Source organism: Coturnix japonica, chromosome 14 (genome assembly GCF_054131305.1).
Source record: "Coturnix japonica strain WE chromosome 14, WE-NBRP24, whole genome shotgun sequence".
NCBI lineage: Eukaryota > Metazoa > Chordata > Aves > Galliformes > Phasianidae > Coturnix > Coturnix japonica.
Window position 1 is genome coordinate 17,757,079 of NC_140676.1, and position 24,870 is coordinate 17,781,948.

Here is a 24,870-nt window from a genome sequence, read left to right on the forward strand (position 1 = left end):
AGAGTATTTGAATGAGTTTTTATCACCTTTCAGTGTTCATGGCAATGGTGGGATCCTGATCAATACCTGACAAAGGTTTGCAGCCAGGTTTCGCACTGAGCACTGTTTGCTGTTGGATGTAAGGAAAAACAGACAAACCGACAAAGTGAAAATGAGATCTGTCTTTTTTCCTCAGAATTTTTTCTCTCCTGTCTGCAATACTGCATCTGGGTAACATCCGTTACAAAAAGAAGACCTATCGCGATGACTCCATCGATATTTGTAACCCTGAAATACTGCCCATCGTGTCAGAGCTGCTGGAGGTAAGCCTTTGCTGAAGAGCAGATTGTCTTATGTTAATGTAGGCTGTTTGTGTTCTCCTGCAAGAGGTTATGAAGACTTCTTTTTGTGAGGCTTTTAATGTAAAGATTTTTCTCCCTAACCATCAGTTCCAGTATACTTGTATAACTGACTGAAAATAGTGTTTCTGTGATTAAAACATGAAAAACTGCAGATAATGGGACTAAAGCCTGCCATTCCTTGTGGTGTTTTCTTCAGTTGCCAGCCATTAGCTCCCACACCAGAATTCCCCAATGCTCCTGAAATCTGTTGCAGTAGTTGTAAAAGAAACTACTTAAGGAATCATAAGACCATCAGTCCACTCTGCTGTTCCAGGTAGTGGCAGCAGCGGGTTCTGAGTGAACTCACTGTGTTTCATTGTCTGATGCCCCTCTGTCAGTATCTACAGAGGTTGTGGTGGATGTGCTGCAGGGTGCGTTTCACTCTGCTCCCTTTGGTACTCATTTTTGGGCTTGCATTTATCTAGTTCTGGTTTGAACCTGTTGATGCCATCTGCTGTTTTACTGTGTAAGAGCCTGTACAGAAAGTGTTTTGTCCTCTCTGGATGACTACTGTGCCAGTGTCACTTGGGACAGGTGTCAGTGAATTGACGCACCTCACCTGGCAGATTCCCATCGTATGAAGTCTTGCTGGAACAGAGGAGCACGCTCCATGGGCCCAGCTGCCTTAGGTTCCCTACATCCCTCTGAAAAGTCACTGGATGGTGTGGAAAGTTCACTTGTATTTTCCTGCCAGAAGATAATTTGTTGTCGTTTTGTGTACACGTGGTGCTCTCTCATTCCTTCCCTCCAGCAGCTGTTGTGCTGCCTCACTCCTTGAATTCAGGGGTTGGCGCTCACAGATTTTCATAGCACTTTGTTAATGTTCTGAATTTAGGGAGGGGAAAGCTTCTGTAAAATACGGGTATAAGCAGCTGGATGCTCTTTGCATCTTGGACTCGCAGACTGCAGAAATAAACAGGAGGAAAATGTGAGTTTGGGTAGAACGTTGTTGATCTGACCCTGTTAAAAATGGCCACGTTGGAGTCGCAGCAGGAATGCCAGGTCATTTGAGACGTAATTACTTCTAAAGAAAGCTGTGAATGAGAGATCTTGGAGATCTGAAAGAGTTCCAGGCTTTGGGTCTTTGCCCTTGCTTTCTTCTGCAAACTAATTCTTCTGCAACATCTGTATGCTGTAAGATAGCGGGATGTTATTTGCACACGCATATGTGAAATCATGCATCACTTGAGCCAGATGGATCCAGTGGTGGCTTTGTACCATGCACCAGGGCAGCACCGGCATGGGTACCCTGTTCACTTGTAGGTATGTACAATATATAGAGGAAAAAGAATAAATAAATGAATACATATTTTAACTTATTGCAAAAACACCAGAAGCTGCTGTAGCTGAGCAAAACAGTCTACTTCTGTTGCTCTCAGTAAGTCTTTTGCAAACTAACTGATGATACACAGCACCAAAAGCTTCTTCAGGCATCAGCAGTGCAGATATATCAGGTAGGATTTGTAGGAGGTGTTGCTATGTTTGAGTAAGTGATGTTGCTTGTTCTTAAGATTGCATTTCTTTGGTTATTTCCCTATGGAAGTGCAGATGTTGGCTACAAGTGTGAACTTCCTGATAGACCCACTCCCCAGTCAGCTGAAACAAAGCAAGTGCATTTTGAGGAGAGGTCCGATTTCTTTTTCTGAAACGCTCACCCTCTGCAGACTTGAATATCTCTTTTGCCATGTTGATTCAGTTCTGACCACAGGGAGAACTGAAGGGTTCACATAGATGAATCGTTACAGGACAGCCATTGCACCTACCTACTTAGCACTTCCCAAATTGAGTGGAATCTTCTTATCCAGACACCAAAAATCTCAGTTGAAGCAATGTAACATCTTGTATCTCACTTGGGTAATTATTTTGTTACTCTTTGTGTGTGTGTGATCACTGAAAATACGCAGTTATTCTTTTTGTGAATTACTGTAAAGATCTAAAAAGTTGCTAATTCCTTCTCTATATCTTGGCATTACTTACCAAGACTGAAAAATCATCTCAATGAAACTCATACTTGCCAACAAATACTTGAATTTCTTTCCATGAAGCCATTGGCTGCTCAGCAGGGCAGTGTGGAGTGTAGAAGAGGATGCAGCTATCCCTCTGTGGTCTGATACTTACAGGCAAGAAATCTGGGGCTGTTGTGGTTTGTTCTTTTTTTTTCCCTTGGATGTCTTGCTGTATTCGTTCATTCAGGGATTTGACTCGGAAAAGAGAAGGAAAAAAAATCCTCTTGGGTTTGGAAGAGGGACGGCTGAATGGGCTGCATCTGAGAGCTGCCAAGAAGAAGGGACCCATGGACCCACATGTACAGCACCAAGGGACTGGTTGCCTTCCTGAGGGAAAGGAACAGCCAGCCTGGCTGAAGTGAAAAAACTGAGCAAAATTAGACATGTTTTCCCCCTCCAAAGGGGATGTCATGAGCTTGCTGCTTTACATTGGAAGACTGGAGCCTTTGAGCCCCTGAGGACAAATCTGGGGGAGTTTCAATAGTCGGTGCAAGAGCACTGAGTGACTTTTTATTTCATTAGGATACTCAGCCATCATTTGTATGGGGAGATTTGTCACCCTGTGAAATGAAGCTGACGTGTGGATTTTTTGAAGAAATCAGGAAGGAGACGATGACCTGAGATGGATTTGATTCTTCTTTAATGCTGACAGCCCCTTCTAATACACTTTTAGTTTATTAAAACATCCAGACTGGCGTTTGTTGAAAAAGCAAACTGCAGTGTAGGATTTTGGCCAGCCTCTGTGGATCATTGTTTCATTTACTGTAAGACCTCAATTCCTTTTCTCAAGAATAGACATAGTGTGTGGATTATGTGAGGCTTCTGGCAGGTCTTTCTCGGCCTTTTTTTAAACTCTGCTGAAATACGGCGCTGTGGCGTGATGTCAGTGCTGCCTGATGGATCAAGCAGACCTGGAAGGCTCAGCAGGCAGTGAAATTATGGCAGGCAGAAGGGAGAGATCCTCCTCAGAAAGCAAGGATTGTGTAAAACCCTCCTGGGGAAAAACCTGGAAGCTCCTTCATGGGGCTTATTGGGATCCAGCTCTTCCCAGCAGTACAAACTGAAAATCCTCCCTCTCCTCCACGTGGATGTGGAACTGCAGGGTTTTGTGTCTGGATGTGGAGCTCATCCCTGAGCCTGTTTCAGCTCGAGGAGCTGTTTGTTCAGAGCTCAAAGCTGAGCTGAAGCTTTGGGTGCAGGTCAGCAGATATCTGTGCTTTTATTAAACTGCAGAGGTACATTTGTGAATTCCTAAGTGTGATTAACCAAAATTATCTCCTAGAAATGATCTGCTGCCAGCTCACCATAAAGGAGACTATTTTTTCCATTAGAAGAGCAAGAATACTGTTGTGTGTGTTTACTAATGGCGGAAATTATTTACATGGCAAGTATCCAGTAGGGAAGGCAAGTTTTGTCTTTGCAGTTTTACATCCAGTTGTTAGGCTTAGATAACCAGCCTCAGTGGAGACAGTAGTAAATGAAAGTAATGAACTGACCAAAGTAAGTTTTGCTGTGTCTCTGTTGCATTGACCACGTTGGCTCTTGCAGCCAGCATCCACAGGAAACTGCTGAAGCTTGTTTTCTACCAAAAAATGATCTGTCAGCCCAGAGAAATCCCTCAGACAGTGTGTTCCTTGTGTGATGAGCATCTCAGCAAGATGCTCCCACCCAAGCTAGGTGGGGGGAGAACGAGCTCCAGCCTTCCCTTCTGCATCTGCTCTCAGGTTGAAGTTTGGGTGTGAAGCTCTGAGCCAGGACTCCACTCAGGTAACTTAGTTTGCTTTTAAGCAAAAGAAAGCCAGAATCAAAAGTTCAGCCCTTGTTCAAGAAGGAAGCCAATCCTGGCAGTGCCTACACTTAATTTCTCTTACTCCATACCGAGCAGCTTTTTAATAAGCTCTAAACATCACAGTCCAGTTCTCAAATACAGAAGCAGCTTGTCTCCTGTGGACATCATGAGTTATATGCCTTCATGCTGTGACCTTCAGTTAAAATTTGGATAGCTCAGCTGTGCTATCATCTCACTGTCTTTCATCAGTGATGCAGCAAGCAAACCAAGTTGGGTGTTAGCTATGGGCAGATCTTCACGATCATCTTCTGGAGCTGAATGTCCCATCCTTGCCAAGTGTGTTTCTGTATGGAGAGATCCCTGCAGATGTGCACACAGCAGGCACGGGGCAGAGGAAGCACATCTGCAGGTCTCATCCAGCAAGAGAGTACAGGGAAGAGAAAGTTCTGGGGAGCAGCAGCAGGCAGATGGGCAGGGGAAGGGTGCGGGTAGCTGTGCAAGCCATTTAAACCTGTTAGCTGACAAATCCAGAACTTGCAAGTGCTTAGGCTGTTTAGTCTGGTCACCAAGAATATTGCATTGGCCTGTTTTCATTTGTAACCATCTGACACCCTTTTGCCTACTGCTTTTTTTTTTTCAGTTTAAAAACTGCCAGCCTGCAGGCTCAGGGTTTGCAGCAGTCCCACCTCACTCCGACTCCAACTCATTCAGACGAGGCAAAACTCACTTTTGTTTCAGGCTTTGCAATTGAGGGTTGTCAGCTGATGTCCTGCAGTTGAGAGCTGCTGAAAAATTGTCCATGTGTGGCTTTTAGCTGCCTGCTTGAGCCAGCAAATGGGTTCTGTAGCTGCTGCGAGCAGCTCGTGCACCCTGTGCTGTCTGCAAGTCAGAGCCCCGTCTCCTGCCTCAAAGGTGATCACCAAGGCAAAGAGTTCCTTGTTTGACATTGGAATTTCATAAGGAGGAGTAAATGTCTCCAGGTATTTAGGTCTTACTCTTGTACAACATCTATTTTGGTAGAGAGGGAACACTTTGGGATTTCTCCAAAAGAAGATGAAAATAACAGGGACTCCAATGTTGCAGGACAGGAGGCTTTCTCCTGAGAGTTGGAGGCAGGGACTGTTTACCTCTTTGCCCTCTTTGTGTCTGTGTTTATACAACAGCTGATCTCTGCAAAGGACTGGTGAGCAAATGGCTGTCACCTGGTTGGGGCTGATTTCTTCAGGGAGTTCAGTATCAGGTGTGAATATCAGAGCAAATATCAGGTGCTTTTCTCTTCAGGTTTCATTCTCCTTTTAAGCTCTTCTCTTAAATCTGAACAAAACAAAAAGCACACAGAGCCAACAAACCCAACCCCATCCAGATATCTCTCTTAAACCACTGACAGCATTTGGGTTGTTTGTGGAGTAATTTGTATGATGACACCAGTCATTTGAGAGGGGTTTCTTTCTTGTTGTTTTTTGGTTTTGTTGGTTTTTTTTGCTAACAAAGGTGAAAAAAAGTGTGAGAGGGAGGAGCTCTAGTGGGAACAAAGGTGAGCAGTGGGAACTTGCTGGAATTGAGATGGCTGAATGCAGAAAATCAGGTTCTCTTGAATGCTCTGTTGTTTTCTGATGCCAGGCATAGGGCCTGAGTTGTTTTCTCCTGATATCTAGCTTGTTCTTGTGCACTGAGCATTAACTTTGTAAGGGCTGGCAAAGGAAAGTGGAATTTTTAATGAATTAGTGTTGGAATAATTGTTAATATCAATGCTTTTTTGTTATAGGTGAAAGAAGAGATGCTGTTTGAGGCCTTGGTTACCAGAAAGACGGTGACAGTAGGAGAGAAGCTCATCTTACCCTACAAACTGGCAGAGGTCTGTATGCTGTGTTTACTTCTAAGAGAAGCTCTTGGCATGGCTTTCAGTGCTTTGAAATTAGACTGAAATGCACGCTTAGCTCTGGTAGAATTGCTTTTAGGTTTTGTTTATTTGTGGGAAACTAAATAAATGTAGGAGAAACTGATGTGTGTGAAGATAGAAAACAGTTGGCTTTACCTTCTGCCGCTCTTGAATAGCGGGTTTGCACGTTATTCTGTGATAGCGTTTAGTATGTTAATGACTTAGCAGTTGTGTAAATGTTCTGCAGAGCGGAGCTGTGCATCACTGAACGCATGTGATGCAAGTTAAGTAGAAGTCTCCATACGTCCCTACACTGTAGCACTGATTCATCCCACAGCGGAGCAGTGATCTAAGACCTCCAGGAAGTTTTTGGCGTGGTTCTGAAGTGCCCGTATTAGTCACAGTTCCTGTATGGGAGGAGCCAGAGGAAACTCCTGTTTCGGTTTCTGGGCCCTTACAGGATGCTTTGGAGACTGCGTGGCTCTGTCAGCCTCTTTCAGCTTGTCCTGAGTGTTTTCTGTGTTGCCGCTGGCCTTGGGGATGGCACTGCATGAATGTGCAAATTCTTTATTATGGTCTGTCTGAGGTTACAGTGTCAGCAAACATGTGTTTTCCCCTGACCGTGTGGTTTCCAGGAATTCTGAATTGCATTCTGTGGTTATTAAATAGAAATACTTCTGTTTTCTCCTCAAATTTTCCCAAGTCTGTAAATTCTGCTCTGCTACAAAAAGCATATTGGTTGTTTTTGCATCTCCTGTTGTTGTATTCCTCTATTTGAGAGCACAGAGCATGTTTGTAGGACAATGCACAGCGTCTTGAGCAACATCCCCCTCTGAGCAAGACTTGAATCGGTCCCAGCAAAGGGCAGCGTGCTTCAACCACCTTTGTGTCCTATACCATGTGTAGTGGAGGTGATGGCTGTGCTTTTTGACTGATGTTTGGTGCACAGACTGAGGAAACTGCTAGAATAGTTTAAAGCATTTCTATTCCTTCCTTTTTGCTGGACCGTTTTTCCCAGCAGCAGTGCTGATGGAACAAAGTGCACTGCTGCTCTTTCAACCACTTCACTGCCAAACTTGGCAGGTTGGATTAAACTGTTCCTTCTAATATGTTAAGCTGTCTAAACAGTCTTATCTCCCTGTTGCTACCAAAGATGGCTGAGGGGGAATTGCTGAAAAGCTTTCTGAAATGTTCCTGGTGATATCACTGTTGGTAGATCTCAGATGTGTTCACTGGTAGGGGTTTGTCACCAATATCTGGTAGAAGAAATGAAGAATCAGGGTGTGGTGAGGGGGAAGCCAGCGGAGCATCAGACTGTGGTGGCTCACAGTGCGATCATGCATTCTGATGTAATCTCCATGACCTAATCATTCTGTAAGAAGCTGTGAATTGAGTCAAGAAAAGTGTGTGTGTTCTGTGTTAGTTTTAACCCCTCTGCTATGTGCAGGGTTGCTAATCACCAGACCAGGCTGCCCAGAGCCACATCCAGCCTGGCCTTGAATGTGACTGCTGGATTTTATTTGACAGGGGTCCACGGAGGGAAGTGGTGGGTTGGTTATATTTAGGTGAAAAGAGCACTGCAGCTGAATCCAAGGAATGGAGGTTTTAAGGGTCTGCAGGCACGACTGCCCCACCACGGCTCATAGCTGCCCTTCTCGATAAGGGAATGATGTGTATAGCAGCTATTTGATTTTCCAGATGCTAAAATGCTTGATGCTTTTTTCATAGATTGTTGATAGACCAAAAGTTTCAGTGGAATTTGTCTGGAAAAGGCCATGCTGCGGTGGCTCTCTAAAAAGGATTGTAAAAGCTTTAGTTTGGCATAGACTTGTTCTTTTACACCATCAAGAAGAGCAGCTTGCATCTACCAAGAGACTTTGCAAAGCTTTGAGTGATTTTATACGCGCAGCCTGTGCCCAGATGTCTGGACAGTGCATTGGTTACTAAAAGAAGAGTGAAAACTGAGCAGAAGTTAGGCTAAAAAAGGGGTTCTCAGGCCTACATAGCTCATTTCTTAAACATGTTGCCTAAACTGTGAGTGGGAATAGTGAAGTTTGGGGCTGTGCAGGTAGCACTGTGGATTGTCAGTGGCGGGTTTGTTTAGCAGAGCAAGAGAGAGCCTGCTCTATGGACAAAGCACCCCCGAGACTTCATGTTCTTGATGGGCTTTTGCTTATTGAAGAGGAGTTGCAAGTAGGAGCTGTAATCTGAAATAAGTACTTTTCAGACACAAAGAGCCTTGAGATCTTAAGTTTTGAATGGGTTCCTGAGCTTTGAGGAGGTTCCAACCTGCATCCCCTCCAGGTGCAGGAACTGCTTCTCTTGGATCTCTGCACAGGGGTGACGTTTGCTGTCCTCATTCATCAAACAGTGCTGAAATATAGATGGATGGGAACTCAGCATGGGAAATAGCTCAGGTTAAATGGCAGATGCTCTCTGTGTGATCTCTGGCTGCTACAAGGTCCGTAACCTCATGGTCCTGCTGTGGTAATTTCTGCCCTTCCTTTCTTTAGAGGTTTGGAAGCATCAGAGCTGAGATTGGACTTCTTTGCACCAAGTTAAGTCTTTTCTCTTCAGTTTTCCTGAACCATAGCTCCAGAAGCACACAGAGAGAATGCCTATGTTGGATTTGTAGTGATGCTGCATTCCTTTCCATCTGCATTCTTGTTTGCTGCACTAATCAGTGCGTGCTGATTAGAAACACTGTCGTGTGGTTTGGGGCTTTTTTTGGGAACTGTGGTTTGAGCACTTGGCAGTTCTTTGTTTGAAACATTCTCCTTCATAATTGTTCTAAATTTATATCGGACTCTTCTCGTAGATCTGTTCATCAGTGCAATAGTTGAAGTAAAAGTAGATGCTTTATTCTGGCATCTCTCAGTGCTTGGGTAAAAGGTATTGCAAAATGTCCTTGAGCAGCAGGAGTGATGACAAATTATCCCAGCGGCCTGAAGCTTGTGGTGTTGAGGATGACAGCTGCAACTGCTTGTGCTTATTCACATTGTCCTTCTGTATTACAACACTTCTTGTTGGCTTCACGCTGCTGAGTTGAGTCCCGCTTTCCAGTTGGGCAGCAATGCTGGCTTTGTCAAGCTCTGTGCTTCTTCCAGTACAATGGGTGGCTTTAGGTGGTCTCAGTCAGGTTAACATACAACTATAGAACTCCAGTAGGCAGGTGAGTCTCAGCCAAACAGCGGGAGCACTGCCTCCTGTGTTCCAGCAGCTGCTGGTGCTGTCGCCTTCCTCTCATCAAGTTCTTCCCAACACATAGTAAAGTACATAAAATGCAATCTCTTATTTCACCTGTGTGGACAGATGATGTGTGCTAGCAGTATGAGCTCCATCAGGGCTGCAATCAGGAGCAGACACTTGTGAACAGAGTTCCCAGCTCAGTGTGCAACTCGTTGCTTCATTTGTAGTGGGTGCCTGTCCTCAGGGTATTACAAGTAAGAAATCAACACTGCTTTGTAGTTGTAGTTCTTTTTCTGATGGCAATCATGGGCGGGATTGTGTGCCCTGTGTGAGAGCTGCCTGTACACACTGAGTCTGCATTTCAAATGGCTGTTGAAATTCAAATGAGTGAGGATGCTGCAGCCATAAATAATGCTTATATTTACCTCTGGCAGCTGCCTCTTATCTTCAGACCCACACTGGCTTGTCTGCCATGGAGTTGCCTCCTGGAACCACTCATTTTCCCCTTTATAGCAGCTGGATGGTATTTTAATGCAGTGTTTGAAATGACTGCGTAATTTGGTGTAGCACTGAGGTTCAGAAGCTTTGTGCTACAGATAAACTCAGGCTACGCAGACATGAAAGGTTGCAGTTGTGTTCAGAGGTCAAGATTCATTGCCCAGAACAGCAGTGAGTGTCTTTGTCAGGAGCACGCCTGTGTATTAAGGTAACCAACAGCAGTTAATGGATTTCCAGAGGAATCACTGTGTGTGTGTGCAGTGTGAGTGCTGTCTGGTAACAGGGCCAGCTCTGCTTCAGTGAGCAAACAAAGTGCAGCAGTGAGGACCCTTTGGAAGGAGAAGATTCGACCATGGGAGCAGTGTTCTCCTACCTTGGAAGGTGAACCATGACAGGCACGTCAATGAGATAAAGAAAAATGGGATTTTAATGGTAGAAGAATCTTCTGAGAGCTGCTGCACTGTTCAGCTCCACCTTTTATTGTTACACGCATTCTTGCAGTCTTCCCTGAGAGGTCAGAAAGGATTTGTAGGCTGCATTTCAGGAACCCAAATGAAACCAACCACCAGGCACACTGAGTGCTGAGCAGCTTGGCTGATGTGTGGTAGGAAAGGTGGCAGGAGCAGAGCACTTTAATCCAAGCAGTGGACAGCTTCAGGGCTGTTAACAACAAACAAAATCTTTATTGTGTAATCTGAGCATCATCTTAAGCTTAATCTGGGCGAGGAACTGCCTTTCTGGGCCACATCTGTCTTCCTCCTTCTGTCTAAATAAAGCAGCACATTCCTATTTTTTCCATCACAGCTTACTTCAGGGCTCTCCCCATCCGTTATTGTATACCCTAAGATAACCATTTACCTCTCTGAAGTCAATCTCAACTGATGCTTCTCTCTCCAATTGACCTTTGCATTGTTCAGCTTGCTCCCTTGTGCACGGCAGCAGAGCTGAGCCCTGGATCCAGCACATCGCCCATCCCCACCTGATTTCCATCCTGTTTGTTCTGCTTATCCTGCTGCTGTCTGTCACCTGCTTTGTTTTTCACCAGAGCTGCTGTGTTTTTCCCTGTTCTTCATCAGATGAAGAAAGAAACTCATTATCCAAGTAAATACATCTGTTAGCAAATCCTTTTTTAGATCCTTCCAGAAAGCAGATTTTTTTTTTCCATGATGCATTCCATTCATTTGGTTCTGTTGGCATTCCTGAAGCCAGTGACTTTGCAGAAAGGTTTGTTTTAACAGACCTCTATAATTTTCAGCTGTTTGCAACCCAGAGGTTTTATCCCTCAGGATGAGCTAATGAAGGAATTCACACTTCCTGAAGAATTCTGATGTGAAGACAGCCGAGAGGAGGGGAATGAAAGATGTGAGAGAATTTCTTGGGCAGTGAGTAACCTGATTGTGCCATTCCTTCAAGTCTGGAAAGCAGTCAGGAGCTGCTTGTTTGATGAGTGTCGCAGTGAATGTTGTGTAGCTCAGTCTGTGTGTATCCACAGTGGAAAATCACTATCTTAAAAGCCAGAGGAAGGCTGGAGTGGTGTGTCCCAGGGCAGCCCTTCAGGCCGAAGCAGCGGAGTACATCAAAAGAAGGGTGTGCTGCTTCCTCTCTTCTTTTTGTTATCGCTTCTGTATATGTTGATAGCAAAACCTGGCGTGCAGACATTTTTCTGTCCTTCTGCATAGCCTGAAGTGTCCCTACTTCTGCTATTGCTCTAAAACAAGGAGTTATTTTGAACTTTTTGTTTCTAAGCTCCTATAGGATATGAGTGCTGTCATCTCTTTGCTTCAGTGGCTACGTGCCTGCAATTTAGCCAGTGTCTCTTATGTGCAGGCAGTTACTTGGCCATAAGAGCACACTGCAACCATCCTATGATGATGCGCTCAATGCCTGCACTGCATTTATTCATGCAATGCATTTTATTCTGTGTGAATACATGCAGCTGTAGGTCTGTGTGAAATCAGCTGATGGTGTCTTAGAAGAATTGCTTTAGGTCAGGTTTGCTGATGGAAATGGTCTCTTGAAAATCTGCTCTGTGGGGAAGGAAACAGAGTGCTGAACACTGAAGCTGCATTCTCTGGCTGTCAAAGGGGCTGCGGGTTCTGTGTCCCCCTACCATAGCCCAGTTGGTTCAGTAAAAGTCCAGTAGGGTTCCTCCAAAATGCTTATTTCAGACTGTTCTGTGTTGATGAGCTGAGCCAGGGGAGAACAGTTCATTTTCAGTGAGGTAACAGTTTATTGGCAGAGACATAAGATAGCAAAGCCTTAACAAGAGGGAAAAAAATACTTCATCGCAGCAAAGAGCTGAGAGATGTTTCATTGGCTCGTGTGCTCATGGTAATGTCTGATGCCTTTTTCAGATCATTATAAAGAGAAAAGCAATGGAGTTTCAGGGCTAAGCTTACAAATGGCATGACAATATCTAAGGTAATAAAAGAAATCAAGCGAAAATAAAACAAAACCACAAAGGAAAAGATCACAGTTGCAGCTGACTGTGAACACCTCTCAGACTGAAAATAATAGGGGAGAAGAAGGGGGTAGGAGACAGAATAATAGTGTGCAGAAAATGGGATGAATGCTCTCAGTCTTGAAGTATTAAAACACTCAGCAGAGTAGAAAGATGTAAAACTGCTGGAAGCACCTACTTATACCAGACTCCATTAGCTTATGAGACTCGTTGTCACCACAGGTCATTAACTTCAGGAGCTTAGCAGGATTCCTTTGAAGGCTTCCTACATTGATGACTGTATTCAGAATTCCAGAAAAGTATTACTTGAATAAGCCAGAAATCCCACAAAGCTTCTAAGAGACCTGAAGGCGTCTCTGCTTCAGGATATGAAGGTGAACTGTTGATGCAGAGCTTCAAAAGAAATCACTGAATGGGGCTGGATCTCTTTATTTTTCCTTCGGAATACCAGGAGCAGCAGTGCTTGGTGGCAGGGTGCTCACTGGATGAAGCTCATTTTCTGGGACTGCTGGGCTGTTTTTCATCCTGAGTTTGCAGCATCCTTTGCTAGGAAGACGCAGCTGGTCATGCTGGGTCTTTGTTTTTAATCTGCCTGGGTTTGTGTGCCCTGAAGTTGTGTGTGGCAGAGGTGGCAGTAGTGGAGCTCCTCTCTGCAGGAATTACCCAAAGCTGTGGAACTCTATGGTAACGATGCACATCTGGTCATTAGGGGAACCCAGAGGTCATGCATAAAAGCTGTTACCTTCACTCTTCACTGCCTTGCATTTTGTATGCACAGTTGTTGAGAAAAAGAATCTCAGCTTTCAAGAATTGAGTAGTCATCAAAATAAGCATCTTTAGGAAGAGAAATGGCGACTTTCTCTGCCTGCCGTCAACCTCTTCACTCCAGGTTCACTTTCTACCATCAAATTCATTCCAGGCTCTTTGAAAGGCTGTTTTAATTACATCTGGTTATTGAAAAGACACTTCAGTTTCAGAGTCCTTAGTAAATTCAGTCTGAAATCACGTGAAGAGCTTTGTAAGAATGGAAACAACTCATTTGCAAGTCAGCTTTTCTCATACAGCGTGTAATTTATTACCATTGGTTGGAGTATGGGATTTTCTATTTAATCTCAGTCTGAGTAAATCCAAATTGACTTTTGACAGCTCATGGCTGTCCAGAAACACTCGATGGGAGGTGCATAAGCTCTGTGCAGTGGGACGTGCTGCACAACCCTCGGCTCCGTGGTGGAGCAGTTTGAGGAGTGACGAGGAATCCTTTCCCATTGAGGAGGCCTGCCAAAAAAAAGCTTGCAGTGAGACAACATGGACTGGCAAAACAAGTTTTCCTCTGAGTGGTTTTGCTTGGGAAGGGCAGGACTTGGCTGTGAACAGCTCGAGTGCTATTTTTGGCCACGTGTTGTGCTCTGCAGTAGGAACACAGGTATGTTGTGCCCATGAACTTGGGAGCAAATTTCCCTAAATGCAGCCTGTGGATTCCTGCTGGGGTCAGGTCACACGCCCCACTCTTGTGTCACTGAGTAACCTGTTGATTTATTTATGTACCAGTTCCAGTGTGAAAACACGGGCAGAGGGCCTGGTAATCTGAATGGGGTCTTGGCTGTTTGTTTCAATAGGTTCAGGGTGAATGCAGGTGGAAGGAAACTCTTCTTGTTTTCTTTTCCCTTCAAATTCAGCTGCCTGCAGCTTTCCACAGTGAGAGCCCCTTCGGTAGTACATCTCTTCTTGTGTCCATGGGAAGAAGTGAGAGCAGCACACTTGTTTTTCTGGCAGATTTATTTCAGAAAGAAGGATCTTTTTGTACTTTTTAGTCAGATATGGATCCCATGAAGGCTGAAGATTTTGGCTAAAATCTTTTTGGGACGATGACTTTACAACAACGTGGCTCCAGAGCACAGAAATGGAGGAAAACATTGAAATATCACGGCTGATTTAGTTTGGTTCTAAGCGTAATCCTGGGTGCTTTTTCTGACAAGCATGGCTGTAGCACATTACAGACACCCAGCTTCAATATGACAGCATTAAAGATGGGGGCATGCAAAACAGCTCTAAAAATAAAGGGCAGCAGTTGGTGATGGGAATGATGGGTCTTCCATCTGTCCTCATCCAAGCCCTGCCTACCACCTGCTGGGATTCACTTCACACCCACAGGAGCTGTTGTTCTTGTTTCAGATTTTCCACTTGGTTTTCCCTGTTTATGTGTGCGTGGTGATGGGGATGAGTGAGGAGGGGAGGGTTGGAGAGGAGCTCTGACGCCTGCTGTGTTATTCCTTGGAGTCGTGTTAGCGCAGGAATGGCAGTTTCAGTGGGAACATAGTAGAGATAGAGGGTGGTGCAGGGTTGAACAGATTAACGCATGATGAGTGCAATGACCTTGTGGTAGTGCAGGTCTTAGGGGGCTTGGGGGGATGTGCTATTTACAGGCATATTTGTAGAAATGATACATGAAATTGAACCGTTATAGGAAAGTTTGAAACGCTTCTGATCAAGCTTTTCCCTTTTGGTACTTCATATACCTTCTATTCTTCCTCTCATTTGTCTAAAGCCTTTTCTCATACTTAATCAATGCAAACAAAAATCATAAAGAATCTCTTCCAAAGTCAAGCCAGCACGGTGCGTTAATGATCTGAGGTCTCTCAGGAGGTGCAGGCTGGAGAACGACAGGGTTTTAATATGATGCAAAGATAAAATATGGGTATGGAAAAATTACATCATAGTTGCTCAGCCCCTGTATGATATAATACTCCTTGATGCCAAGACAGGGATTAAACTAGAGCCTGATATCCTGCACGAGTACTTTCCTCTGGGTGCTAAGCCTCTGTTTATAAAAAAAATAAAAGCTAAGCCTGCCTGTCTCAGCCTATGTCCTGTGGTCCAGGGGGAGCACAAAAGCTGCTTAATGTATCTCTCATTGTGGGATGAAGCTGTGAATGTAAACCAGGCACACAGTGCTTTAGGTAACACATAGAAGGTGAGTGGAGCAGTGGGGAACCGGAATTTTCTGTGCATACGTGGACCTGCTCAATAGGCTCACCCCATGTCAGAGAAGAGTTAGTCACCAAAACCCGCATTCAGACAAAAAGAGGAATGTAGATCTTGTCTAATTCCAGTAGCTTAGTGCTTTTGCATCTGTTTTTCAAATCCAGAGGGGTGATGACATGCTGTCCATGTTTCACTGAACTGCAAAGGGCATCTGACGTGCAGCCAGGCTGATGTGCTGTGCTGCTGCCCTCCACCACCAGCCTTGTTCTCTGCTCCATCCCCACTTACAGCTACACTGCTCAACCTGCCTTGTCTGCTACTGCAGTTCAGAATGGAAGTAGCAGACCTAGTAAATGCTATCTCAGCAGCTCTCTGTCTGTGTGAGTGCCAAAATAAGCCAAATCCATCCTACAAGCGTTTAATTTCTAGCACTAGCAGAGCAGTAGCAGCATCAGAGATGAAAAGGTAATTTTAGCATTGCAGTATCCCTGCAGCACTGACGCGCTTCGTGCATACACACTAGTGGTCTTACTGGTTAGATCTGGCACCTCTGAGCCTTGTTTAAGTGAAACTAAGCTTAGCGTCTGCTTTATGAGCTCTTGCAGTTCAGACTGGCTGCAGATACTAAGGTGCTCACGTGGGCTGGATGGTCAGAGCAGCAGGCAAGTAACGCATGGCTTCTGCTCCTGTTCTTTGGGCTCCTTTAGGAAATATAAAGTAGGTGTACTATGAAAGCCTGAATTGCTCTTGTTTCTGTTGCTTCTAGTCTCAGTCACGTCCATATCCAGTGGTTAAGCATTGCTAATGTTAAAATATATGTATGCTTCTTTAAGAGCAGAAACTGATCTGTTCCATCGTTTGTTCAAACACACAGCATAACTCTGAATAGGTACTTTCACTCAAAGATAAATATATGTGCTTTTGTCCTGTTCTTTTCCCACTTCTTGTAAGTGATTCACTTCTGCCATTTATGAGATAATGGAAAGATCTCACATCTATCACAACCTGGTCTTGTGGATGCCCCGTCCCTGGAGGTGTTCAAGGCCAGGCTGGATGGGGCCCTGGGCAGCCAGGTCTGGTATTAGATATGGAGGTTGGCGGCCCAGCAGGGGGGTTGGAGTTAGTGATCCTTTCCAACCCAAGACATTCTATGATCATGTATAGTGCTCAAGCCCACAGCAGCTATTGAAGGAGGCACAGGTGGTAGGAATGCTGCATTGCAACACTGGGGCCCGGGTGTTTGAATCCCCTGTGGCGCAAGTGGTAGAAGTGCCGCTCTGCAACACAGAGGCTCGAATCCCGGGGGTTGGACTTGATGATCTCTAAGGTCCCTTCCAACCTGCACGAGACTATTACTATTACTATCAGCAGGAAGCATTGGTTAAAAACCAAGAGTAATATTCAGTAGGTATTAAAATGTGTTTTATTTTCCTCTTAGGCATTCTGGAATGAAGCACTGATGTTAGAATAAGTAAGAGCATAATTATGAAGCTGAATTTCACCTTGGAGATTAAATGGGGGAAAGTGGGAATGGCTGATAAGGATTTTGAAACAGACATTGAGTTAAAGCAAAAAATCTAGTCGTGTGTATGATCTGCAGATCACAGGGGTTTTTTATGTTCTGTCCCAGGTTCCTGGGGCTTACTGCTAGCTTGCTGTGAGCAGAACTGGGATTGATTCTTTGGGTAATGCACAGCAAATGTATTCCATGTATTAAGAGAAAGGAAACAGAACCCCATAGAACCACTAGGAATATGTATGCAGATTGGAGTTTGGAGGGATTTCCTGAAGAGGAAGGATCCTGGTGTTGCTTTCCCCCCCTGAATATTTCATTGGAGTCACCTTTCATCCTTGTATAGAAATTATAGGAAGTCTATCAAAGGCCCTGAGGAAGAACAAGATATTTCCTCTCTTCCTGCATTCATATCTTATTTCCTGAAGAGAATAGGAATCTCCATGTCTGTTGCACACAGGCAGAAAACGTCAAGTGTTTTATGGGGAGTGGATTTACCGAACGAATTATCTCATGTCTTGATCATCTTCTGCATAAACTCTTTTAAATGTCACATCCGTTGCAAAGAGACGTTTCTTGTCATCTTGGAACTGTTCTGCTTGCTTTTGTATTTGATAATGTTGGTCTGAAAGGGGAGTGAGCACTGCTTGTTTTCTTCCTAGAGGGCAGGAAACACATGCACGTGTGTGCTTTTAACTCCATGAGCTCTGGAAGATTTTTTGCTTTACTGGGAGGGGAGAGTTCATCAGTAATATTGAGAGTGTCCATATTTCAACCAGTTGGTTTTTGGAGATTCTTATTGGGAAGTTCACAGCAAGATTTAGCAGTACAGACTTTTCGGGATGAGGTGGTGATTTTGAATTTGTAGAACCTGTGGGCTGACTATGGTCAGTGTGAGTAAGTAACACACACGAGGAAATGTAAGAAAAGCCAGGAGGAACCTGGACACACCGTGCTCAGTTCTAACACTTCTCCTCTTTCAGACACAATGAATTTTCCACATTTTTGCTGAGAAATGGCTTTTAAACATCCTGTTTTCAAGTGCTGGTGGCTCTCAGCAATTCTGCAGTGGGCGCATTGACCTCGCGCCCGTCTGTGTTGTCCCCGATGAAAAATGGAGAGAGGATGTAATAACATGAAGTTGACCCAGAATTGCTGATTTCTGAATATCGTGTTGACCAACAACATATTTGCATAGGTTTGCTTAATGCTGGAGAAGTGGGACAAGGGTTGCCCACTGTTAAACTCTGCGGGGTTTTATTCTTCATCATCAGGTCTTTGATTGAGTTTGGTGCTTACACTTGCTTTCTGGTTCTGCTTTTTAATTTCACTTCTGAGAATCTGAGCAGTAACTGCCCTCAGAAAAAACAGCATTTTTCCATTAATAACCTGAAAGCTGCATTGATAGTTTGCTGCTTACTGTGACCGTTTCCTGCACAAAATGCTCGCTGGGTTCCTCTGCAGGAGCATGCAATGCTTTCTATGCTTGCTGGGTAGCAGTGATGGAGTAAGTGAAAGACTGCATCCCTCTAGAGCAAACACAGGTGTTAAAATCTAAGATATTTATAATTCTATGTAGTCTGGCCTTAATAATCTGTCTGTACCCAAACTTCCATCACCCAGTGGTCATAAGCAACAGCAAAAAGCAATGAGCTTTGCTTTGTTTCTTTTGCCATCTCCTAATTTTTGGAGTCTCCATGTCTAGTGATGCACCACCCAGCAGTGGTTATTTATTTTGTGCAGGCTTTTTTAAACACAAATGTTGGTGGAAGTGTTTATACTGATTACAAGAGTCCTTTATGCTGTGTTTTTGTTTGGGTCAGAGTGTTTCAAGTTGGATGTTGAAGGCCAGTTGCTGTTAGGGATCCAGGCTGTGGTTTGTTTGGTTTGGACAGGTCGGTGAGGAGAGGATTCTGGGTTTGTCTCACTCTGGATCTCAGTGGGGTTGGTGGGGTCTGCGCTCCACAAAATGCTCAGCTTGGCAAGGAGAGCGTCTGATGAGAAACATATTGCTAGAATTGTGATCATGCTTCCTCACACATTAGCAAACCTTGGTGTGCTGTGACCAAGGGCTCTGCCTGCCAGCACAAGGGTGTCTCTGCCATGTGTCCCAAAGCCATCTGTTTCTGCAGGGCAACTGAAGACCCCAAAGCAGGGCATGGCTTAGAGATATGGGAACTCTTCCTCTTCTCTCTGGGCTCTGTCGACAGCATGAAATTGCGTGATGGTTGGTAAGGTTGCCTTGGGTTCACTGGGCACAAACGTGCCCAGCCCTATAAATAAATAATGAGTGGAGTGAGCTCAGCTCCAGCATGATGGGCCGCTTTGCTGGCAGTCTGTGCTGGGTTCCAGGTGTACTTTGGAGTATTAGATTTCCCTTTAGATTGCACGTGGATAGATGTGTCCCAAGTGCTGGTGCTGCCCCCATGGCCTGTGCCTTCCTTAAATACAGCACTGGGTTCAAAGAGAGGAGCTGCAGAATTGAGCTCCAGGACCAAGTCCAGTTGGGAATCTTTTGTTAAACAAAAGCTGTGGTGGGGTGAACAAAGAGCTGCTATTTTAACCAGGGTTTTAGGAAGTAAGAAGGATGCTTTACACAGGGCTTAAACTGCACGTAAACTGCTGCAGTGCCTGACCATGCAGCAAGGTGAAAGAACCTATTCTGGCATTTATTAACAGCCTGAATTCTTGTAGATCTCTTCCTGTCCTGCCCACTGTGCAGGCTTGGGCAGCTCCTAGCAGACAGGGGTATGCTGAAATACCACCCCTCATGTCCATCATCACACACAGCCTTTTTCTGGTTTTTGCTCTGAGTCATTGCATCTGAGCAGGGCAGTAGGGATGTGAGTGCCTGGCATGGAGCGATGGTGCTGGAGGTGGCAGATATGGCATCTTGTACACGTCAGGAGACTTTGTCATCTGAATAATTAACCTGACAGTCTACCAGTGTGTTTTGCAGAGGCTTTTAATTTAAGCAAATCTGGTTTTCTGAGATTATATCTTTCTCCATCTCCAAAACACAGGCTGGCGCTCCCAAGACTTGACGTCTCCACTCCAAAACACTTCAAAGAGTGATTGCAGTTTTTCAGCCTGTTGCCCCTTGTTCATTTTGGCAGAAGATGCTTCCAAAAGTGCATCTGTTTTTATGTTAGCCCGAGTCTAATGGCCATCATGAAAAGTCATGGGCCAGTTACTTTGGCAATGCAATCTTAGGAGCAAACCCAAATAGTGTAGCACGTGTTGGCCAGCCCTAGCAAGTGTCATCTCTAACATCTAAGCATCGGTGCCTCTAATCAGCTATTCTTGCTAGTCCTAAATGCAGGAAACCTATTGATTAAAACCTTGCCTTGAGTTTATTTCCTGCATCACTATGTTAAAATGCGTTTGATCTGTTTGGTTTTGAATCAGTATGCTGTATTTCCGTGTGTGCACAAGATGTTGCGCTTGCTTTGATCCCACGGAGATTTTTTTGGCATTGCATGAGCTATTTTTGTTTTGCTTTGTGAGAGAATGTTATGAGTGCCACAATGTCAGGGATCTGCCAGAGCGGTCTCGTAATGAGACAAGCAGGAGATGAGAAGCTGGAGATGACAACAGCTGCTTGAAAATACTGAGCTGGAGTTTTGAGATGGACCAATCCCTGCATGAACTTTGTGAGATGACTTGCCTTGCTGAATGCAAAGACCAAAGAAAGTGGTGGAGCAGACTGCAGAGCTACCATGTGTCACCGCATAGCTGAGAGTTTACTGCAAGCCTTTGATTTTTAGGGAACTTAAAAATCTAAGAGAAATCACAAGGTAGTGATTGTAGAGGTATTTGGTTATACATGAGAAGTTAAAAATGTCTTCCTGGACACAGAACATATGTCATATATGCCATGTATTTCAAAGGGCATCTCCAGGTAGCATAGGCATGAGTTAAGAGCTGTGTTTTGTTTTCAGCAGGTCATGTGTGTTCATGTCCTCTTCTAATAAACCCAACTATGAATGTTGCAGCTGTGAAGCTTCCTCATTATGAGAGTGCTGCCACCAGTTACATCTGGGCACCAGTGCTTGGGAAGGAAGCAAATTCCACTGCTAAGACACCCGGGAAAATGTTAAGCAATCTTCATGGTGAGAGTGCAGGCTGAGGGCCTCAAATGAAGGAGAGAAAAGCTGGAAGAGTTGTTTCCCAAGTGGGCTAACCCTGCCATTCTGGGGAAAGATGGATGGTGTGCCCTTGAAATTGCAACAGCTTCTTAAATTTGATAAGGAGCAATATTCCCTCATGATGCAGTTTAGTGTATACTTTGGACACAGGAGGACTTTATCTGTTAAGTATCACCATGCAGATCTGAAGAATGAAGGAAGGAAGTATGAATACTTTATTGATGTGGGGGAAAAAGTGAGAACTGGAGTCCTGTACAGCAGATAATGCCTGTGTAGGTGTCTGGTAATGATTCTCATGCAGGGTGTGAAGGTTTGCTCCCTGCTTTGCAGTGAGCCCAAAGGATGGCACAGCTGCAAGAGAAGAAATGGACTTATAAGGAGTCGTCACGTTTGCAAATGAGATCCATGTGTACATGCAGGCAAACAACCCTTGCCTCTCATGCTTTGTGAAACTGCTTTTGCCAGCTCTTTAGATACAGCCATTGTGTCTTAAAATAACTATTGGAAATGGGAGATCAGGGCTGTTTGTTGCACAGAGTTTCCTGGGTCTGGAGCAGAACAGGGAGAGCAGCTCTCTCTTATAGAAGGGGGCAAAAACCCCAGTGTATTATAAGATATGTAACCATATGGAGGAAACAGTACCGTTCTTCATTGGCTTCATGTGGAAGTGGTTCATTCAGAGATGTCATCCCAAAATATTCAGGGGGAAGGAGGGAGCTTTTGGTGAGATAAATGATGCTCTGTGAGCTTCACTCTTGCTGCAGGTTGGTGCCATGGGATCATGCAGCTCATGTATGTTGGTGGGAACGTTGGTGAGGAGGCTCTGAATGTGCTGTATGTAAAGTCAGTGGTGTGTTACAGGTTTGAACTGGTGTTCAAGGCTTTGTTGAAATAGTTCTCTATGAACACACGGTCTGCTTCCTTATTTTGTCTTACAAAACCAACCCAAGTGTAACTTGATGGTTGCTGCTGATACTGTAAGTTCTTTGGGTTACCAGTGTGTGCAGTGTAATACAACTCAAGGTAAGAAACCAAAGAATCATGTGCAAAGGTAGCCCTGAAGTACAAATCATTCCTTTCTGTTTTGGTGTGTAATGCCCTGTGCAAAGCTGGTGCATTGTGGATATACATCTGCTGGTTCTCCTGTGTGTGTGTTCTTTGTCAATGTTGGTCGCAAGAAATGCCAGGTTTACTGCTCTCCTCAACACACATTTCCCCATCACTCGCTGGTTGCCACACAGTATCCACCCTCCTCTTGCCTTCCTCCGAATAGACTCCACAGCGACCTCAGTGAGGTTAAATCCATGTAGATTTTTTCCTTTTGCTTTTGGTCATGGGATTTATTGCTTGATCTCATGCATCATCCACTTGAGTGCACCACAGGAAGCCAAGCCAAAGTCCGGGGGCACAGCTTATGGCCCAGCTGAGCAGAGCAGTGTGGGGACAGCTCTGAGCCCCTGGCGGCTCAGAGACCAGTGCCACATGCAACATAAACTAGAACAGCAGACAGAAGCTTGAGCAAGGGCAAAATATGACTGCTGGACACGTCTGCTTAAGAGGTGAAGCACATTTCAGTGCAGAGCATGAATCATTTCCAATTCCTTTTTCTTTTTTTCTTTCAGGCTGTGACTGTGCGAAACTCCATGGCTAAATCGTTGTACAGTGCCCTCTTTGACTGGATAGTTTTCAGAATTAACCACGCGCTCCTGAACTCAAAGGATATGGAGGAAAGCACCAAGGTAATGCCTTGCCAGCTCTTTTGGCTGCACACTTCTGGTTTAAAATGGGTAACCATGGGATAAAACATTACCTAAATTGCTTGACATAAAGTTAACTTCTCCTTGTGGAACATTGCTGTTAATATTTCAGACCAAGTACTTTTGTTATTTTAAGTGGTGTTTGCTGAGCCAGGAACAGTGAAGCACCTCCAGTAATGTATCCTCCAAGTGGCTGGGGAAAAGGTTTGCTTCAGTCCAAAATCCTGGCCCCACACCCCTCCAGGAGCAGAGCCAAATCCTTCCTCCTCCTCATGTAAGACCACGGGGCAGTGTGTATTTGAGGGAAAAGCTGGAAATCCCACTGTTTGGGAATGTTTTGATGAGGTCGTTCAGTAAAGTTACTCTGAGAAAGTGAAAAGCTTGTTGTGGTAAGAGATAAGGGGATAACAGAGCTCTGACTGGGAGAGAGCGAGGTTGGAAAGACACTGCGATGGGAAGAGTGAAGTCAGTGCGGTGCCTCATTGGCTTCCCAAAGAACTGATGGCAGGGATTACAGGACGCTTCCTGCGATAGCAGGGGCTGCACACAGTGATCCAGGACATCCTCTCTGAGCCCGTGTCCCAGAGCCTGTGCTATGCTCTGGGCAGGGCTGACCCCTGGCTGCTCTCCATGCATACGTGTAGGAGGTACATGGCCACGCATGCACGTGCCTGCAGCTCACCCACAGGCTGATTGCATTGCTAAGCATTGCATTTGAATTACATTGGGGGACTGCAGAAAGTCGCAGTGGCTTTGTAGCATAGCTGCTCTTATAGTTAACTGCACAGAAATACTTGTGTTGGTTAGAGGAGCGTGATTATAGGCTATAAATAAAGGCATTTGTGTAAAGATTGTTCTAAGTAGGTGGTGGTGGCACTACTGACAAGCTGAGTTTGTTAGAGTAGGTGACATCTAGTGGGCCTTCTGCCTGCACAGAGCACCTTACCTCATTTTTGGCATCAAAGTTTTGTCTGAGCTGTCAGTAAAAAAGCCAGTTGTGTTCTTGGTGAAACAACAACAATGGGCTCCTTTTCACAAGGAGATGCATCTCAAATGCTGCTTATTTTTTAAATAACCCACTACAGATTTATTTTTTAAAATAGTGTGTGCTTCATAATATTTACAGGCTGAATCAGTCTAGGACACTGACCCTTGCTTGAGCACTGTGTGTGACAGCAGGGCACAACTGTAGGTAACTGTGAGATTTTACACCTTGGGTCTCAGCCTCAGGTAGGACTCAGGCTGAAAAACACTGGATTAGGATCCCAAATGTGTTCCTGGGGTTTGGCTGCAGTAAATGAGACCTCCAGCCTGTGGATAGAGCTCTCAGTGAAGGCAAGATGTCAGTGCTCACATGGCAGCATTGCTTTGGATGCTGGTACGTACCTGCACCCCAAAAATGCACACTTAACCTCTGGTTTTGTGCAGCAAAATGTAATCTTACACCTTTCCCTGAAAGGCTGCTGCCTCCTGGGTTTGCAGTGAGTGATGTACCCCTTGCACTGCAGCAAGGACGCTGGCTTTGTCCCAGCCCATGCTTGTCACCAGTGTTAAATTGACTTTTAAGATAAACTTTCAAACAATCCCGCAGTTTTTGAGGGTTTGGAAGGCTGTCAAGTGGTGGGTTTTTGGCAGAGATCTGCCTTTTGTGGCAGTTAATCTTGTGCAGAGTTAGAATAACTGAGAGTGCAGTTGAGAGGAGACCTGTGCCTAAAGTTGGTGGCAAAAGTGACAATGTAGATATGACTGTCATCATGGAAATTCTGGTTTCAGTCCTATGGAAACACCTGATTTAAGCTTGCATGGGCTTTGCAGGGGCTTGCTTAAGAGTCTCCCTGGTTGTGTAGCTCAGGGCTTTGGCAGTGACTGTTTTTTAAGCTAGTATTTGGGAGATGTAAATCAGACCTTTGATACCCGTATGTAGTTAATGTACAGTGTGTTATTTTGGGAAAGCACAGTGGGATTTGGCTTATCTCGCTCACTGACAGGATTCATAGCGTGTTGTTTCTGAGCTGAGTTAGGGATAGTGATTTGATAGGAGCTGTTTTACACTTCCAGCAGCGCTGCTGTATGTGGGTTTTGCTGTGAGTTGCTCTATTTCTGCTGGTCATCTCTCTTGAGCTTTTAGTTTCTGTTCTGATAATGGCTCGTCTTGTGATACCCTACAACTGTCTGAAATCTGACCTTTATTAATGAGGTCGGAGATGTTTCCTCCTCGTGAGAACTCGATTACTAAACCTCAGAGAGTCCTTTATTTAATTTCCCCTC

At 44.7% G+C, this 24,870-nt stretch overlaps 1 protein-coding gene across 15 annotated transcripts in view; it reads left to right on the forward strand.

Moving 5' to 3' along the window:
- Nucleotides 1-24,870, forward strand: part of MYO9A (myosin IXA) — a 156,537-nt gene that overhangs the window by 64,608 nt on the left and 67,059 nt on the right. For all 15 annotated transcript variants that reach the window (XM_015872534.3, XM_085515949.1, XM_085515950.1 and 12 more), the window contains 3 exons: nucleotides 176-302; nucleotides 5,941-6,030; nucleotides 22,468-22,584. In XM_015872534.3, the coding sequence (XP_015728020.1) occupies nucleotides 176-302; nucleotides 5,941-6,030; nucleotides 22,468-22,584 (334 nt within the window). The remainder of the gene's footprint in view (nucleotides 1-175; nucleotides 303-5,940; nucleotides 6,031-22,467; nucleotides 22,585-24,870) is intronic.